The 19,027-nt window shown below is 38.4% G+C and overlaps 1 protein-coding gene across 1 annotated transcript in view; it reads right to left on the bottom strand.

The window, feature by feature from the left end:
- LOC129730023 (uncharacterized) overlaps positions 1–19,027 on the bottom strand; it is a 68,631-nt gene that overhangs the window by 4,557 nt on the left and 45,047 nt on the right. Inside the window, exons 4-7 of the mRNA XM_055688981.1 lie at positions 11,244–11,348; positions 7,995–8,129; positions 7,641–7,769; positions 7,418–7,586 (exon numbers count right to left, since the gene is read on the bottom strand). Of these exons, the coding sequence (XP_055544956.1) occupies positions 7,418–7,586; positions 7,641–7,769; positions 7,995–8,129; positions 11,244–11,348 (538 nt within the window). The remainder of the gene's footprint in view (positions 1–7,417; positions 7,587–7,640; positions 7,770–7,994; positions 8,130–11,243; positions 11,349–19,027) is intronic.

Genomic DNA, 19,027 nt, shown 5'->3' with positions numbered 1-19,027 from the left:
ATGACAATCGGCCATTTGGATCACTTTTCCACCTTTTAATTAGCCAGTGATCGTTAGGCGAAAGTCAATATGTTTACTTTCATAATGTGATTTCACATTTTTATGAACAACGGACAAAGTTACAATCCGATTATAATGAAATTCAATAGCAACCTATGGGGCAACTAGACCTTTCATTTGACACTAATTTGTGAAAATCGGTTCTGCCATCTCTGAGAAAAATGAGTGAGTTTAAACAACCTCAGAATAACTTTTCTTTACATAACTTATGAACCATATGTTCAATCATAACCAAATTTAAAAGTTAAGGGTTCTGGAGACAGCCCGATTATTTGAAACTAGTTTTATTGAAATCGGTTGTGTGGTTTCTGAGATATTGATGTTGCGTGATTTTTACATTTTGATACATAACCTCTAAACTAAAAATCCGATTACAATGAAATTCAATAGCAACCTATGGTGCAACTAGACCTTTCATTTAGGATTAATTTTATGATAATCGGTCCAGCCATCTCTGAGAAAAGTGAGTGAGAAAAAAAGTTGCACATACACACACACACATACACACATACACACATACTTACAGAAAATGCTCAGATCGTCGAAAGAGGTCGAGTGGTATATGACATTCGGCCATTGGGACCACGTTTATACCTTTGGTTTTCCCAGTGATTGCTATACCTTTCTAGGAGAAAGGCAAAAAAGCATGAGGTCTAGAAGTCTCGAGATAATATTGTTATGATTCTGACTCTTTTCGAGATATTGAAAAAAATGGATAGTACATATAGGGTTGATATGGCTTTGAAATATCGAAATTCATCAACAGGGTTTCAATGACCACAAATCTTAACAATTCACCGGGCACTAACAGTCCAAAATTCACGAAATATCGAGCTTCTGAGAAAAATTTATCCATTAATAAACATATCAATCTAACGTTAACGAGTATGCTAATAGAAAGTGGGTGAATATCAACCCATTATTGGGTTTTCAACGCTTACCGTGTAGTATAACAATATTATTTACATGTAAGTATGGTATTCAGAATAATACTTTAAAACAGAGTTCCATAAGATTCATTGAGACAGTATTCTCATCAGTTGACTCAGAAAAGGATTTTTTCAAGTTTTAACGTAAAATTACGTTTTACAGCATCAGTTGTACCCTCAGTTTTACAGAGGGTACAAAATAAAAATCCACACCTCGCGTCACGAAAATTGTGTAATTTCAAATACCTATAACTCATTAAGTTTTCAACAGATTTCCTTCATTCTTACGATAGTCGATTGGAAAATTTATTGTACAATAAAAAGTGTAGAGACTTGTTTTCAACACAGATTTCGACCAATCAGAGCAGAAAACAGGGCCAAATACCATCCAATACGCCATTTTGTAAATTTGGGAAGATTGTGACTTCCGCTTTAAAAAAACAGCCTAAAATGGCCGAGTACCACCTAATATCAATACTTCCGGAATATAAATAATGTCCAGAGGACCGAAAAGACTAGACATTATTGTTAGATCTAGAATGGTGACTTCCGGTTTCTGGTAAATACTCTTCTTTTTTCAAGGTGGCGGAAGAGATAGCTCAGAGAATGGGGTTGAATTTAATCGAACCCAGCAAAACCCCTTCAGTCTCCAGCTCTTATCTTTCCGGAACGAGGGATACGTTAGCATCCATCTACCAAAGGCGCGTTGATGGTTGACCCGCCACACACGTTGTAGCACGCACAAAACGAGGGAAAACGAAGAAGCCATGCTCAGCGGTATCCTCCACATTCACGCACTCGGGATACATGGGGATCCCGCGTGCCCGAACCTGTGTATATACATCCTGAAGCCGCCATGGCCTGACAGAATCTGTATCGGGTGGAAGTTCATTTCTCCATAGCGCCTCCCGGCCCACCAGGATATCTCCGGAATAAATCAGTGCGTCTATCTACCCTTTGCAGAATTGAACCATTCCCACTGCCATCTGATCACCGAGAATGATCTTCTGGTAACTCGTATAGCCCTTGCGTCACGTCAATCGAAACACCCTACATCCTTAATTGCGATGCTACAAGGCATCATGCCTCTGGTACATGAGTTTGTAGGTACGTTCCAGTTCACCACGATAATTATTGATACCTAGCGCTCCACAACAAAGTATGGACGAAACCACACTGGCCAGAAGTTTCCGCTTGCTGTCGTACACCGCTGAGCTATTCAAATCATCATCATGCTGCAAAAGCTGTTGAGGCCCTTCTACAGACATAATTGACATGGCTTTTTGAACGTTAGCTTGTCGTCTACCATAAGCCCCAAAAGTTTCAAAGATCGCTTTGGTGCAGTCTCCGACGATCACAACTCCTACAGGCAACTTTAGCTTCAACACTCCATCGTAAATTATAATACACAGCACCGGGCCCTGAATTAAACCTTACGGTACTTCTGGGGAGATTGGGACCCACTTCTGACCCTCCTCCGTGTTGTAAACTAGTACTCGATTCCGGAAATTTTTTTCCAAAATCTTGTACAGACACCGGACCATAGATGCTTCCAAGCGCGAGCGCTATGGAGTCCCAACTGGCGCTATTGAACGCATTCTTCACGTGAAGTATTGCGCAATAGCGTATGGCCCTTCTTTTGTGCTGAACTGCCACCTCTGTTGTCTTGGTAACGGAGCGAATAGCATTCAGCGTGGAGCTACCTTTCAAGAAGCCGGACTTGTTACTTGCCAGACCGTTTGTACCCTCTGTATACTTCACCAGCCTGTTGAGGATAATCATTTCAAGCACCTTGCCGACAGTGTTCAGCAGACAAATGGATGTGTTTGCCGATGGGTCCCCTGGCGGTTCACCAGCCGGAAAGAGGCAGTCATCCAGGCACTTCTGCTTGGCTACCCGAAACAGCGTAGAGGCCATCCCTGGTCTGTATCTAAGATACTGGAACGTCGGACGTGACACTGGAGGCCAAGGACTCGGCTCGTGGCGTGCAAAACCTCCCTCGATGATACGCTCCAACATCGCTGGTGTTTTCTCTGCAGCCGCCAACAAGCCTCTAATCTTGGTCATAACGATCCTATAGGCGGTATCCCATAACAAGCCCTCTTGGTTGCCTTAATCGCACTCTTTAGCACAGATCTTGCAGACCCCAATGCTGCACGGCGTTCTACTCTATGTTCTTCAGTTCGCGCACGTTGCGTCCTCCGTCTTGTACGGAGGTCCGCTATCGCGTTCGTCCATCAGTAAACTGATAGTGTGGCAATTTATTGGTCAGCACTGGTGGAGCCATCTGCACCCCTCGAGCTCTATTTCGTTGCTTCCTCAAATGTCTCGGCATCGAAATGCGATGTCTTCTACCCTTGGACGGTTGGAGTGTTAGCTCTACCCGTAGCTTGCCGTCTCACGTTGGGGTTACACTTTAGGGAAACGACTGATGATCATAATTGGTGTAGCCATCTTCTACGTCGCCAGTTTGTGATCAGTCGCGTCACGTCGCACAGTGTGTCCGAATCGAGAAACGGACGGCAAAACTATTTTTGCGAGTCCTATGTTATCCATATCTTCTAGTTACAAATTTTGCCGTATAGAGGGCACCATAACTAACTTTTAAACGTGACTTAAAAGACGAATAGTTTCTTCTGCGAAGTTGTGTAAAATTGTATTACAAAACTGTTTTCTGAATACCTCTAACCTCTAGAAATTGATATTCCAGAGCTACAAGTCGTTTTCTAAAAAGGCAGTTTTTCATTCATATATTCAACTCGAAAGCCTAAAACATGACTGTATAAAATTGAGAGTGACGCGGTAAATCAAGATGAACAATTCCTAGTGATATATTGGTTGTTATATACAGCATTCATGAATAAAAACTGGAAAAAAAGTGTTTTTCAAGGCTTTTTTTAATTCGATTTGAAACTCGAAAAGGCGCAAACGAATTCAAGTATTTATGAAGCCATCCGATAGAGTACCTTTCTGACCAACAGAAAAACACAGAACTACACTGGGTTATTTGTAGTTTCGAATAAGTGGCCAACTGCAGTTACCGATTTTTACATGCATTTGTGCGCTCTTTATAGCACAAAGGCCGGCGCGTACACTACGTTTCCGTTTCTATGCTCAACAAACAGACACCACAATGGGGCTAAATCTTGAAACGGACGGAGATAGGAAATTTTGAAGTCCAATGTTATCAGTATCTTTTAGAAAGTTGTTTCGTTTACTGTTGTCCTTTATGTGCTTCAATGCAACCAGCTACAATTTCACCTTATAGAAGGCGCCACACCTAACTTTTGAACGTGACTCGATAGACGACGTTCCTTCTGCAAAGCTGTGCAGAATTTTATTACATACAGTTTGCTGAGTAACTCGAAGCTCTAAAAATTGAGGTTTGTTTTTAATTTTTTTGTAAAAGGTGCTGTATCTCTAAAATCTCAGCAAGTCACGTTCAAAAGTTAGGTATGGCGCCCTCTATACGGCGAAATTTGTAACTAATTCCATTAAAGCATATGAAGGACAGCAGTAAACGAAGCAACTTTCTAGAAGATATGGATAATATGGGATTTGAAAAAATAGTTTTGCCGTCCGTTTCTCGATTTGGACACACTGTGCGACTCCGCACCAGTTCTCTTGGTCCTAACGTTGGCCAGCTCTAGGTTGAGCTTTGTCAAAGCTTCCAACAAGACCTGGCTCCTCTGGTTCGTACCGCGACTTCCCCCCACAGCCCAAGCGTTGAAGTCACCCGCCACCAGCAACGGCGTTAGGTCCGTCAGCTTCATGGTTACGAGGTCGACCATCTGAGCGAACCTTCCGTTATCCTTCGTTTAAAGTTGACACAACTTTCCTGCACCGGGAACATGCTCGTCGTTCATATGGCCGCCATAAATACTGGACTTATCCGCGACCCAGTTACTGTTTCCGGTATCCGATACAATGGCTATGCTCAACAATGACTCGGAGGCTGCTTGGTATAGCAGCTGCTGGACAATGTAGCAATGGTTCAGATTCAGTTATGTCACTCACGCCCGTGGCTTAGAAGTCGATTTGCCCTAAAATGAACGAATGTCACCGAATTCCAGATGATACCATTTTGAAATTCAGAATGGTGACTTCCAGATTTAGACAAACAACCAAAAATGATCATATATCACCTGATATTAGTACTTTCGGAATTAAGATGATGTCCAGAAATCGATCTTAGATAAAATTTTGATGTTGAAGATAAGAACTTCCAGTTGTTAAAATACAACCTAAAACGGCCTAACGCCATCCACTTTTGTTATTTCCGGAACCGAAAAGATGCGCAGAAAACGAAAATCAGCTCCAGCCGCCTTTTTGAAGTTCAAGATGTTGATTTCCGGTTTCCGGAATCGGAGTGATGCGTAGAGTTCGAAAATCGACTCCAGACGTCATTTTGAAATTCAAGATGGCAACTTCCGGTTTCAAACAGTATCAAACAGGCGAACGACGTCACTTCATCTTTATCCAGCTTGGAATGCTGGATAAGGGACGTCAAGTCGAGATAGATTATTTAGCGACTTATTACGGATCTCACATCACGGGGAAAAGTGCTTATATCTCATCCACCTGTTTTTCACGTAACTTTTGCCGATTTCCCGAAGGCCGACCAATCAATCATCTACGTGTTGGTCAGGTTATTATAACCTTATTTTCACGTACGTTTTTACGTGATATTTAGGTGAAACTATAAATAGAACGAATAAACCCCACACGATCACGTACTTTTTACCAGTTATTCTGGTGGAATCTACGTAAATTTCAAGTAAATAGAATACACCGCGTATATAAAAAAAATATTTTTAAAGTATCAATAATTACTAAATAATTACTGGATCAAAATCGACACTTCTGGCAGGAGAACATGAACGGCCGGAACGACTGCTTACGGTGCATAGTTCGCAGCTGGCGCAGGAGGTGTTCCAGTTGAAACTGATTGTTGACGATTCCAATCGTTCAGGAAATTCGGGAAGAACTCACCAACGAACAAAGTACTCGTTGAAAATTCGAAATATTCATATGTTTCTTTTGAATATTATTCTGGCTGGTTACATTGCGTATTCTCCGATACTGAATAAGCTGTAGAAGCTCAAGTGTTCTTTGTACGTCATATTGACTTTTTTGCATCCCAAAAATTCACGTAAATACCGTAGTCGGAAACGTCAAACCACAGCCATACTAACACTAACAAGGGCAAAACACACAAATACCAACGCACTGAAAGTATCTACATTATAATTTGACCGATTTTACGTGAATTAACAGTGAATCGTACGTGAAGTTTAGGCAAAAGTTACTAATGCCACGCAAAATGGCAGATTCTCTTATGATCAATGACGTAAGTGACGTGATTTTTCTGGTAGTTCTGGTACATATTTTTCAGAGTGTGTATTAAACGCGACCAAGGTTGACGTAGAATTACGACAGCCTGTTTTATGTCAATGTATTTTTTGCACTAGGTCTATTTGCACTAGGCTTGGGAATATACGCGATTGGGATTAATCAATTTAATGGTGTGTAGCGGTTAATTACAGTGAAAGCACTCTCTCAACTCTCTTTTTTGATTAGTTGATGGGTAACCTTGACGAGAACCGTTGATTTTGGATTGCCATTTACCGACGACACGGGATGATTCTAGTTATCTTAGTCTTCTCCGCTCCGCACACACTGCAAGCAAGTAACAAAAAACAAAACGTAACGATAACAACACACTCTAGCGGTACACTTACAGCTATTAGCAGTGGCCGAAAAGGCTGGAAGTAAACGTGACATGTCCGGACATGTTCAGTAATGCTACGCAGTACTTCGGTTCGTCGGTTGGTCCATGTGGAACGCTGCGATCGAATAAGTCGCCTGCTCACCTTACTGCGCTTGAATTAGCTGCTGCTCTGCCGATTCATCAACGCTCTAGTTTCTCGTTGGACAATAATTAACATCACAAAATCACAATTTTTTACATAGCTAATTTTACAATCGATTGCTATAAGAACGAGAGAATACCCGTATGAAACTGAATGAGTTTCAAGTAGTTGAAAGTGAATAATTTCCGTGACGCTCTAAATGGTTTCGGTTTTTTCAATTTTCGAGTTATGCTGCCGTAAGTCGTAATTCTAGGCCAAAAACAAAATGGGGATCTGTGTAATCGTTAAAGTCATAAGGGAATTTGATTTTTCTCATCAGTCGGTATAGTGTCGATATGTATGCATTCTTCAAAACTCGTTAGGGAAAAACCTCTCCCAAAAGGAAAATCCTCTGCTCAGCTATAACTAATGAATTTTCGCAACACCTACATCATCACCCACACATAAACTATAACATTGCATCTTGCATAAAATTCATACATCGATCTAATCAAATCCTCAGATCAGATTTGATTGGTGCACTATTTCAGATTAGACCCAATTAGATCAACTCACCAACGCACACATCGTACGCGAGTCCACAAACGTAGATATCGGAGGCGCCTTTCATCCGCAGCTGACTACAGAGGCTGGTGTCGGACAGCTTCTTGTTGTCCCAGAAGACCGAGTACGAATCCACTTCCGGATTGGTGCCCTTGTACACTTTGATGCCGTGGTCGACGATCTGAAAGTTTCAGTAGAATTAAACGTTTGAAGCGTTCCAAGTCGTTGTACATACCTTCAGATCCTTATGTAGTTCGGAACCCCAGGAATCCTGAACGCAATGTCGTGGCCACAGACGCTGCTTCATCGGTGGTGGACCGGCGAAGATAACCGTATCGTACACCTGTGCATTGTCGGCATTTAGCTGAAGCATGTGGATGGAATTAGTTATGTTCATCTATAAACATTTTTTCATTTTCGTTTCCAATTTGTTTAAAACTATTTTACTTTTCATTTATTCCGAAAGTAATAAAATGTAACTATCTTTTTCGATTGCGCTTTAAAAATCGAACGACAAAAAATGCAATCAAAATAAAATCTTTCGGATTGTAAAATCGCATTGGCGCTGGTCTCCTGCCAAAATACTCACCGGACTGGTTGGATGGATGGGCCGCTGTTTGATGTTGTCGATGAACGAAACGTGATCGCTCGGGTGCCAATCGAGCGAGTAGAACACGGAATCGAAGTCCACCGTATCCAGGAGTTTGTTTATCGGGTCAATTACCTGCACGAGGGTAGCAGCATGGAACCAACCGGGAACAAAAGGGAAGAGAGTTTGACACCATTAATTTTTATGCCACTTGCTTCCGGGAACGCCAGGCTGGCGTACAAAAGGTGCACAAGTTTCCCCTTCTTCCAACTGGTGGCAACGAATTTTCGATGGCATGTTAGTTGATAAGCGCACAATTGCTTCCACGGGATTCGGATGTCGAAAAGCCTTCGAGTGTGCCACACATCAACACGTTTGCTACTCACGAAACCGTTTCAAATGTGCAACATTTGCCGGAAGCCTTCTCGTGGCCTAATGACTCGAGGCGGTTTTCAAACAACACCTGCTACCCGAAGGAGGAAAATCAAGTCCTAACTGACAAAGTTAAAACACCGCTACAATGGTTTACATTTAATTGCGGATGAAATAAATTAAACAAATACCGTTCCGGTTTCTGCAGGCTGACGCTGAGTTTCTCGGTATACGGGCGTGTTTTTGAATCTAATAAAATCTGCTCCTTCGCTATTTGCAAGCATCTGGGCGCAGATGGTGTCAACCATTTTGCATGGCTTCGTTTAACTTAGCATAGCACTGGAAACCGAGGTAGGTTGGATATTGAACAAAAGTACGAAGAACGAAAAACTTATGATGAATTGCTCCTACAGTCCGGCAAATTGTTTTTCAGAGCCATTTGAATATTGTAATTATTGTTTGCAAAAAAATCTCATTTAAAAAACTAAAACATTAAGGTCGAGCAGACAAGCAAAAAAAAATATTGAAGCTTGTATGAGAAGTGCACGTTTTCATTTCTTAGCTACCATGCGTCTCCATGAAACTATAGGCGTATACATTGAATCTATAAACTGAATCAACATTGAGTCTCATCAATTTCTCGAGAGTTTTACTAACCTTTGAAGAAAAGGCACTGCGCTAAGATCAATCAAAGAAATAGTTATCGGTTTCCGTTATACTCTACTAAATTTTTTGGAAATAAATATTGAAATTCAGTCCGCAAATATATATTTCGACTGTGACATACAGTCTTCCTCAGTGCTTATGTGGACTGGTACCAGTCCACATACATTGATCTCAATCACTCTGCTAAGACGCTCGTTATAGATTTTCTAAATTTGACTGCGCTAAGAATTCTTTTTATCTTTCATATTTTTTTCTAGTGCAATTAGTAAAAGTTGTTATTTCATTTCACATTACAGCTAGTAGTAGTACATCTATATATTCATAATCGATAAAAAAAATCAAAACTTGTGCGCATACATTTCAGAATGCAACTCAGAGTTTAGAAGTAGAGGGCGAATTTCTCGGTACATTCATTCCACTGCAGTTTCTGTAGTTTCGCTCAGTACAGCACTACATATATAGCTGTCTATTGAATTTCACTGTTTATCCTCCAGTACCCGACTTGTGATATTTGAACTTTTTATCGTAAAGACCAATCGTACGGAACATGACTTCAAACTATACCGTACAAGGTTATAGGAAAATGTTTCGAGTTTCGTGTTCCATGCCGATCTTATATCGTCTTGCAGCAATAGTTGCAACCATAATAATGGCTAACATATTCGAACAACTGGATGACACCGGTATACATGTACGTATACTTCGTGTACGTACATGTATCGGCATCGTATACCAGTAACGAACGCAAACTGGTTCATGTTTTCTGCTAACGTACTGGAAGAATTGCCCTTTTCACAGTTATAGCATAGATGAAAAGTTTTATCGAAAAAAGGGTACTTTGGGATAGTTTTGACCTACTTGAAGAGAGTGGGAGTTTCAAAAACATTCAATTGAACAACGAATACTTTCCCCACATAACTGCAAGGATTAACCTGAAGACCAATCGGAAGGTGTTTTCACCATAAATAATAAATCAATTTTGATGAAAGGAAAATTATCAGCTACAAAGAAAAATCGCCAAACATGATGGATCAATTTACCTTCAAACAAGTTTTGCGATCCTGTTCTTACGTCTATATATAGAAGCAGCATGACCAGAAATATTCTCCGTTTCTAAACACTTTTTTGCGTTTTCAGTAGCTCGCAAACATGCACATCCCGTCAGCATCGTAAAAAAGCGTAGGTCCGCTTCTCATCGCATAATATGTCCGCCTTCTATCGCCGCCTAGGCAGCACTAATCGTTCCCACCGAAGGTACCACCTTTGGCACGATAGTCGCATGGGAAACTTTTCAAAATATCACAACCTTCACAGACGGTACCTGAAATGGTTCCGCCTTGTCAAAATATTATCATAGAAAAGAAAAACTCTTTCGTGTCGAAATGTTTCGTCGCTTTGTCTGTGCTTCGCAGGGGAATAGCATATTACTGACCGGACGGAACCGGCGACGCTACAGGAAGGAAACTGCTCACAGCAATTTCACAGCTCACCTTCGGACAAAATGAACCATCACAAGGGGTTTTTCCTCCAGTACTGAAGAACCCCAGCGCTGGTAAAGGACTTGCCCGGGTCGAACCGGGTTGTGCAGTATAGAGAGAGAGAGTGTGTGTGCGTTAGTCGACTGACCCTTCTCGGCAATCGTTGGCAGTAAAGGATTGGGCATTTGCCCAAGCCAATCAAGATTACCGAAAGGAAAAAAAACGAGATTTTGCAAACAGATTAATTCATTATAATTCATCACGCAGGGGCCAGGGGTGGCATTCGCATACGAAGCAAACCGACCGGGCAGCCACAATGAATCCATACATATTCATTTGGGTGCTGTTTTCCATTTCATCGCAGCATCCCAAAAGAAACGGATTAATTTATGTGTAAATTGCTTGGTTTGCCACTCGGGCAAAACAAAAAAACGTGGTGCTGCTAGTTGCCAAGCATTTTAATTTTTACATTTTCAGGACATCTTAGAAGAAAGTAAAATAGGTAATTTCTGGCATAAAAAATGTCGGAAATGTTTAGAATAGCAGCAATATCAAAAATGTTCAAAATCTCAAAAATGTTAGATTTGCGTAGATTTCCACCTTGAATCGGAAGGATTTCATGTTTCGTACAAAATCTTCATCAGATCTTGAATTATAGCGAGGATGGTATAGACATCTTCACAATCCCGGATACTATTTGCATATCTCCTCGCAATAGTAGGTAGGAACTTACCTCCAATCCATTCTGTTGAGCGCTGCAGTTGCTGATGTTAAGCGAGCCACTAATGAAGTCGTTTTGCACATCCACAATGAGGAATGCACTGACTGGCCGTACGATCTAGTGGAAAAAAGAGTGAAACGAACAGAGGAAGTTTGAATTAAAGTAGCAAAAGAGTTGATATTTTGAGAAGGTTTGAATTTAATAGGCCTTTTTTATTATCATCTATTTGAACTAAATACTTTTCTCGTGTTATTAACACGAAGAAATCTAGAAAGTCGTTGTCTTCAATGAATCATCAAAGACTGTACAGTAAACTTACTAATAAGAGACACTCATCTTACTTTTCGTATCTACCTTCCATCACTTTACGTCCTCTTTCGTCCCCCTCTAACTAACCGGATCTCTGTCCTCTTCTAAAGCAAACCCACAAAAGAACACACAGCGTTCCACCAAATGGTGCCAATGCCCACTCACTCGAGGAAACGATGTCAACGATAAATTTACTTATCACGACATCCCACCCGTATTCATCACGTATTGGTCGAAAAGAGCATTCACCGGGCGTTGCAAGGAAACAAAGAATCCTTTGTTATCCCCATTGTGGCATCTCGATTGCATTTGAACCATGCGTCGGATCAAATATCGGTCGCACTCATCTTTGAACTGTATCCGCGATTAAAATAGGACCTCCAGCGCGATTTGAAACTTATCGTCGAGCAGATCTAGCTAATTTCTCACAATGAGACGCTAACAGTTTCGATTGTTGAATAATTTTCTACTAGGAAGTTGGCTAAGGTTCCACAGTCTTCTTGTACTCCCTTGAGTGTGCAATACGTGACTGATTTGTTGAAAAACCGTTAGAACCGACTTCATAAATAGATAAACTAAACAACTTTATTCTGAAAAACTTTGCAAATCAAACTTGCTGTCTCACCTCATTTGAAGCAATGGTACAAATAGTACATTTGAAGCAATTGTATGAAAGTACGCTTTTTCAGATTCATGTAATGGGACGGGCTCGGAGCAATAAAGCTATGATGGATTTGTATGAAAATTAATATGGGAAAACCTACTTTTTTGCATTTACCTTTCTAGAGAGCTAAATAATGCTCTAATAATGCACTACATTATGGTAAAGCATAATGGGTATTCATGTCGAGCTCGTAAACAAATACCCAGCCGTAAAAATACTCACCTCCATTAACGAGTAACGGAAGATACACAGTTTACGGCTGGGTATTCGTAAACGAGCTCGATGTGAAGACCCCTAGTATTTTAGATGCCTAGCAACTTCGCAGAAGACACTGAATGTTCCCTAAGAAGAGCTATAGCTGTTCAATGTTGAGTATGTCGATTTAAATGCAGAAAATCTTCTTTTCTGCCAACATTACCAATGTACCGGCGTCAGTAGGATTCTCATCAGAAGTAACCTATTGTAACGAGTTTATACACTCAGCTAGACAAAGCTAACAAATTCCGGTCAATATTTTAGTCGTAAATAGAATCTACAACGTGTTTCAGAGGTTACTTCTGATGGAAATCTGACTGACACCGGTACACTGGCAGTGTTGACAGAAAAAATTATTTGCAACATAAATTTCGACATACTCAACTTTGAACAGCTCTAGTATTTTTTTGGCACACCCTAGCTCTTTAGTGTCTTCGGCCAAGTTGTTAGGCATCAAAAAACCAACCATTTAAAGTCATGAAACCAATGGTTTGAGCCATTTTGAGCTCTTTAGAATGGAAAATGCAAAAAAGTTGGTTTTTCCATACAAATCTCCATATAAATTTAAAATGCAATGCGCCAAGCGGAGACAAAACCAATCAACTTCCAATAAATTCAGGATTGTTTGGGGCCCCAAATAGAACAAAAAAAACTTGGTTCTGGCTTTCTACTGCCAAGTTTTGATTTTTCCATATAACGATTCCCCACCCTAATAGTTATGCTATCTATGTATACTTTGACATTTTAAAAGAAATTCTGTAGCTAACACAAATGTTATGGTAACGTTTTAAAATGCGTTAAATCTTACTACCACTAAACGATTCGAGTAATTTTTTTTTAATGAAATAATAATCAATTAGAAAAGCAGTGACTAACCATACACAAGCCCGCTTACTGTTCGCGTTGTTTATTTCAGATTGATGTTGTAAGTAGCTCCGTCTTTTTTTCAAATTTTGTCTTTTCCCCAGTTTCGCAAGATGCAAAAGAACAATTCCATGCAACATAGGACGCGTAAGGCACTGTACTGTGCTTTAGTACGCAGTGTTCTAGAATACGCTGCTCCCATATGGGCCCCGAATTTATAATTAAATGTATGTAAAAAAGGTATTACAAAAAAGGTTTGATCGGTGTGACGTCTTAGGTAAAGTTGCAGATAATAATTTTGTCTTTCCGAAAAAACATGGTGTAAAACTTTAAATAATAAAAAAAAAATTTTAAACACAGTAAGAAGCTGTTTTGTCTTCCCGAAAAAACATACACCTTAAAACCTTAAATAATAAAAAAAAATTAAAATAATTAGGTCTCTCAAAAAGTATTTTTTTTTTTTTAAACTAATTTTTATAAGAGAGCTAAGCATTTACGATTGTTTGAAAATTTTCAAAATCACTTAATTTTTATCTGAGCCAAAATTGTTTGTTTGATCAGCTAAGTTGTAGATAGTATTTTTGTCATTTCAGGAGAAATATACATAGTTGCAAAGATATTTATTAATTGAGTAAAGCGAGCAATGTCTATTGTTTTACAAAGATGTGAAAATTGAACTAGCGTAGAAGGTGAAAAAAAATTTACTCATCCAGACGGGACTCTCAAAGTTTGATTTATGTCAGCACAAAACTCGGGACATTAAGTTTCGGGACTATCTCCTGTGCCGAGTGTATATTAATATAAAAAATATTTCCATCGTCCTCGGCAAAGCTGCAATAATTTTGTCCTTCCAAAAAATATAGATTGTAAAAAAACTTGACGAAAAACTTCGTTTTCTTAAATAAAATTTTTTGTTATTTTTTATTCCATCAAGCTTAAACAGCCATCAATGTTTAGCTAACGATTTTCTGTAAAAAATGATGATCCATGAAAAAGAAATTATTTGCGACATATAATTTATAATGTTTTTTTTTTCGAGTAATTTTTTTTTCTTGCGGTGTGTATTCTTTCTGGAACGACATAAACACTATGAATCAAACAAACAATTTTGGCTCTAATAAAAAAACATTGTTTTTTTTTTTAAATAATAACCTCTGCAGTTATCATAGAATAATTAGTATTTAAGAAATAAACTTGTTAAGATAATTAATTTTTATTCGAGGGTAATCGCTCCATTATTCATTTCAACAGCTTGGTGCACCTATATTCATCTTATTTCTCTCATTTGTCCAATTTACCGTCAAATTTCTACAAATTTTTGAAAGTAAATCTATTTGCTTCTTGATTTTCTCAAGTGGCTGAAAGTTTTACGTTGAAAATATGGTAAAATTTGACGATAAATTGATCAAAAAGGCGTGATGAGATGAATATAGGTACTGAGATGAATATAAGAGCGGTTACCAGTGCGTCTTGAACTGTCCTACAGATCAGATGTATTTTCGGTTGCTTGTGGACTGGTCTTTGACTGCCTATAGCTTCAAAGTTTGTGTTTTGTCAGTGTGTCTTTTAAAGACTACCTGAAAGTTATCTCCCATCAGTCTTTCTCAAGACTACCTACTTTTAAATTTAACATTTGTTTTAACTTTTTTCGTATCACCTGAAATGGCTGGACGGAAAAAGAAACCTCGCATCGCTGCGGGGAGGAAAAGAGAGGCATCTCTTTCTGACACATCGAGTGTCTGTAGTGACAATCCTTTTGATATTTTGCCTGAGCAAGAAGCTGGTGAAATGGAAGTTACCAATAATGAAACTATACAAAATATAAAATCTTTAAAAAAGGAGAAAGTTCCACCTATTGTGGTAACTATTTCTTCTGAATTTAATATATTCAAAAAGGAACTTTCAACGTTTGTTTCTGACGTTAAAGTTACCTATCAAATTGGCCGTAGAGGTGAATGCCGCTTATTAGCCGACTCAGTAAAGGGTCGTGATCGTCTTGTTCAGTATTTAACTGACAAGATGTACAAATTTTTTACATATGACACCAAGAACGCCAAGCCGTTCAAGGTTGACTTGAAAGGTCTCACCAACGATCAAACCGTTGATGAGATCAAACTTACTCTAACAGAATTACTTGGCATAGCCCCTACCCAAGTAATTCTAATGAAACAAAAATCACGAGGCGAAAACAGTCAGAGAACTGGAATTTCCCTTGTTAATTATTTAATTCATTTTAACCGCAATGAGGTTAACAACTTAAAATTTTTTGAAAAAGCACATGCATTGTATAATGTGCGTGTAAAGTGGGAAATTTATAGGAAGTATGGCGGAGGTGAAAAGCATATCACCCAATGCCGTACTTGCCAACGTTATGGCCATGGTTCCAAATTCTGTAACATGGACCAAAAATGTCTTAATTGTGGAGACTCTTCTCACAAAAAGGACACATGTCCTGTGAAAGAGAGTAAAAATTTTCGCTGTGCGAATTGTAACGGCAACCATATGTCAAATTTTTATCAATGCCCAGTCCGTTTAGCAATTGTTAAGGCAAGGCAAGGTAAACAAAATTCAATTTCTCAATTAAAACCAACTTCAAAACAAAATTCTCCAAGCGTACCAGTGACGCATAGTTTACCTACTCCTTTGCATACCCGTTTAACTTATGCACAGGTTACAGGTAGTTCGAACATTATACCGCCTAGTGTTGGTAGTTCGAAAATGACCGTTAATATGGGTAAGCAAAACACGCTAGAAAATAATTGTACACCTATTACTCCAGCTAATATTGCTGCCGAAAATATTTTTTCTAATGTCAACTGCCTGGGGCCTATTACGGCAGGTAAACTTTCTTTTTTGCAACAGGCAATGTTCGATCTTATGAACGCCATGTTGCAGGCAAAATCAATGTTTGAAGCCATTCAAATAGGCACAAATTTTACTATTAAAATTGTTTCTAATTTAAAATTTAGCAATGATTTTAAATAAAACAATTAAAATATTAAATTGGAATGCTCGCTCATTGAAGGCCAATGAGAATGAGCTTTTTAATTTTTTAACAGTAAATAATGTGCATATTGCAATTATTACTGAAACATTTTTGAAACCTAACATTAAATTAAAATATGATCCCAATTACGTGGTTCATAGATATGATAGGATTCAGGGTTCCGGCGGTGGAGTTGCAATTGTTATTCATCGCCGAATCAAACATCGTGCTCTTCCCCATCTTGAGACGAAAGTTATTGAAACTTTGGGAATTGAAGTTCAAACTGAACTTGGGATTTTATTTATTGCCGCAGCATATTTACCATTTCAATGCACACGCGAACACAAAAATTATTTTAAAGGTGATTTACAAAAACTCACCAGAAATCGTTCGAAATTTTTCATAATCGGCGATTTTAACGCTAAACATCGTTCATGGAATAATTCTCGAAGTAATTCCAATGGCAAAATTTTATTCAATGATTGTTCTTCAGGATACTATTCTATTTTGTCTCCGAATAGTCCTACATGCTTTTCTTCTGTAAGAAACCCTTCAACAATTGATTTGGTGCTAACAAATCAAAGTCATGTATGTAGTGATTTGATCACACATGCTGACTTTGATTCTGACCATCTTCCAATAACTTTTTCTTTATCACATGAATCAGTTTTAAACCCTATGAGCTCTGTTTTTAATTATAACAAGGCTAATTGGGAAAGATACAAAACTCATATTGAGAGAAATTTCAATAATGAGCTTGATTTGCAAAACGAAGTGAATATTGATTCCGCTTTGGAAGCATTAAAATGTGCAATTGTTGATGCCAGGAATTATTCTGTTCCAAAGGCTCAAGTGAAATTTGATTCATCAATAATTGACGAAAATCTTCAACTTCTAATTCGTTTGAAAAATGTCCGCAGACGTCAATATCAACGTTCTCGTGACCCTGTTTTTAAAACTATTTATAAAGATTTACAGAAAGAGATTAAACATAGATTTACTCTTCTGAGAAATCAAAATTTTGAGACTAAAGTTGAAAAATTGAAACCATATTCAAAACCATTTTGGAAGCTGTCGAAGATTCTTAAGAAACCTTCAAAGCCTATTCCAGTTTTAAAAGATGGTGAACGTTTTCTTGTATCCAATGAACAAAAGGCTCAAAGACTTGCTCAGCAGTTTGAGAGTGTTCATAACTCAAATTTGAATTTTGTGAGTCCAATTGAAAATGAAGTCACACGTCAATTTGATTTAATTTCTTCCCAGAATTTTTTACCTGCAGAAATAATTGAAACTAACTTGAATGAGATTAAATCAATTATTAAAAATTTCAAAAATATGAAAGCACCTGGTGACGATGGAATCTTTAATATACTAATCAAACATCTCCCTGAGAGCACAATGGAATTTTTAGTGAAAATTTTCAATTGCTGCTTCAAAATTGCATATTTTCCCAAATTATGGAAAAATGCAAAAATTACTCCCATTTTAAAACCGGATAAGACCCCAGCTGAAGTTTCAAGTTATCGACCAATCAGTTTGCTTTCTTCAATAAGTAAACTGTTTGAGAGAATTATTCTTAACAGAATGATGTCACACATCAACGAAAATTCAATTTTTGCAAATGAACAGTTTGGATTTCGCCATGGGCATTCCACAACTCATCAATTGCTCAGAGTTACTAATATGATACGAGCTAACAAATCTGAAGGTTATTCCACTGGAGCTGCTCTTTTAGACATAGAAAAAGCATTCGACAGTGTTTGGCATAAAGGTTTGATTGCGAAATTGCAAACTTTTAATTTTCCAATTTTCCTAATCAAAATTTTAAAAAATTATCTTACTGATCGAACTCTGCAGGTTGTCTATCAGAATTCAAAATCTGATAGATTTCCTGTCAGAGCAGGTGTACCTCAAGGTTCAGTCTTGGGTCCAGTCCTGTACAACATATTCACTTCAGATCTTCCTGATTTGCCTCCAGGATGCACAAAGTCATTGTTCTGCGATGACACAAGCATTTCCGTAAAAGGAAAAAGCCTTCGTGTCATATGCAGTCGATTGCAGAAAAGTTTAGATATTTTTTCTTCCTACTTGCAAAAGTGGAAAATCTCTCCCAATGCTTCTAAAACTCAAATGATAATTTTTCCTCATAAGCCTAGGGCTTCTTCCCTCAAGCCAAACAATAATCACGTTGTCAAGATGAATGGGGTTATTTTAAGTTGGTCCGACAAGGTTAAGTACTTGGGACTAATTTATGATAAAAAACTTATTTTCAAAGAGCACATTGAGAGTATACAAGCCAAGTGCATCAAATATACGAGATGTTTATATCCTCTTATTAACAGGAATTCTAAACTTTGTTTAAAGAACAAACTTTTGATTTACAAACAAATTTTTAGACCAGCAATGCTTTATGCTGTACCGATCTGGTCAAGTTGCTGTTCAGCAAGGAAGAAAACGCTCCAAAGGATTCAGAATAAAATTCTGAAAATGATTTTGAAGCGTCCTCCTTGGTTTGGTACACTCGAATTACATAGACTTACTGGTGTTGAACCATTAGAAGCTATGTCAAATAAAATTATTAACAATTTTCGACAAAAATCGTTGCAATCCTCAATTGCTACGATAAGCTCTCTTTATAGCCAATAAGTTAGCAATTAAGTTAGTTGTAAGTTTACTTCCCCTTTTCTGACAAGTAGGTTTAAATCCCTACGAATGATA

The sequence above is a fragment of the Wyeomyia smithii genome, chromosome 3 (assembly GCF_029784165.1).
Source record: "Wyeomyia smithii strain HCP4-BCI-WySm-NY-G18 chromosome 3, ASM2978416v1, whole genome shotgun sequence".
In the NCBI taxonomy this organism is placed as follows: Eukaryota; Metazoa; Arthropoda; class Insecta; order Diptera; family Culicidae; genus Wyeomyia; species Wyeomyia smithii.
Note: the sequence above shows the minus strand (reverse complement) of the source record. Positions and strands in the feature narration are given on the sequence as shown.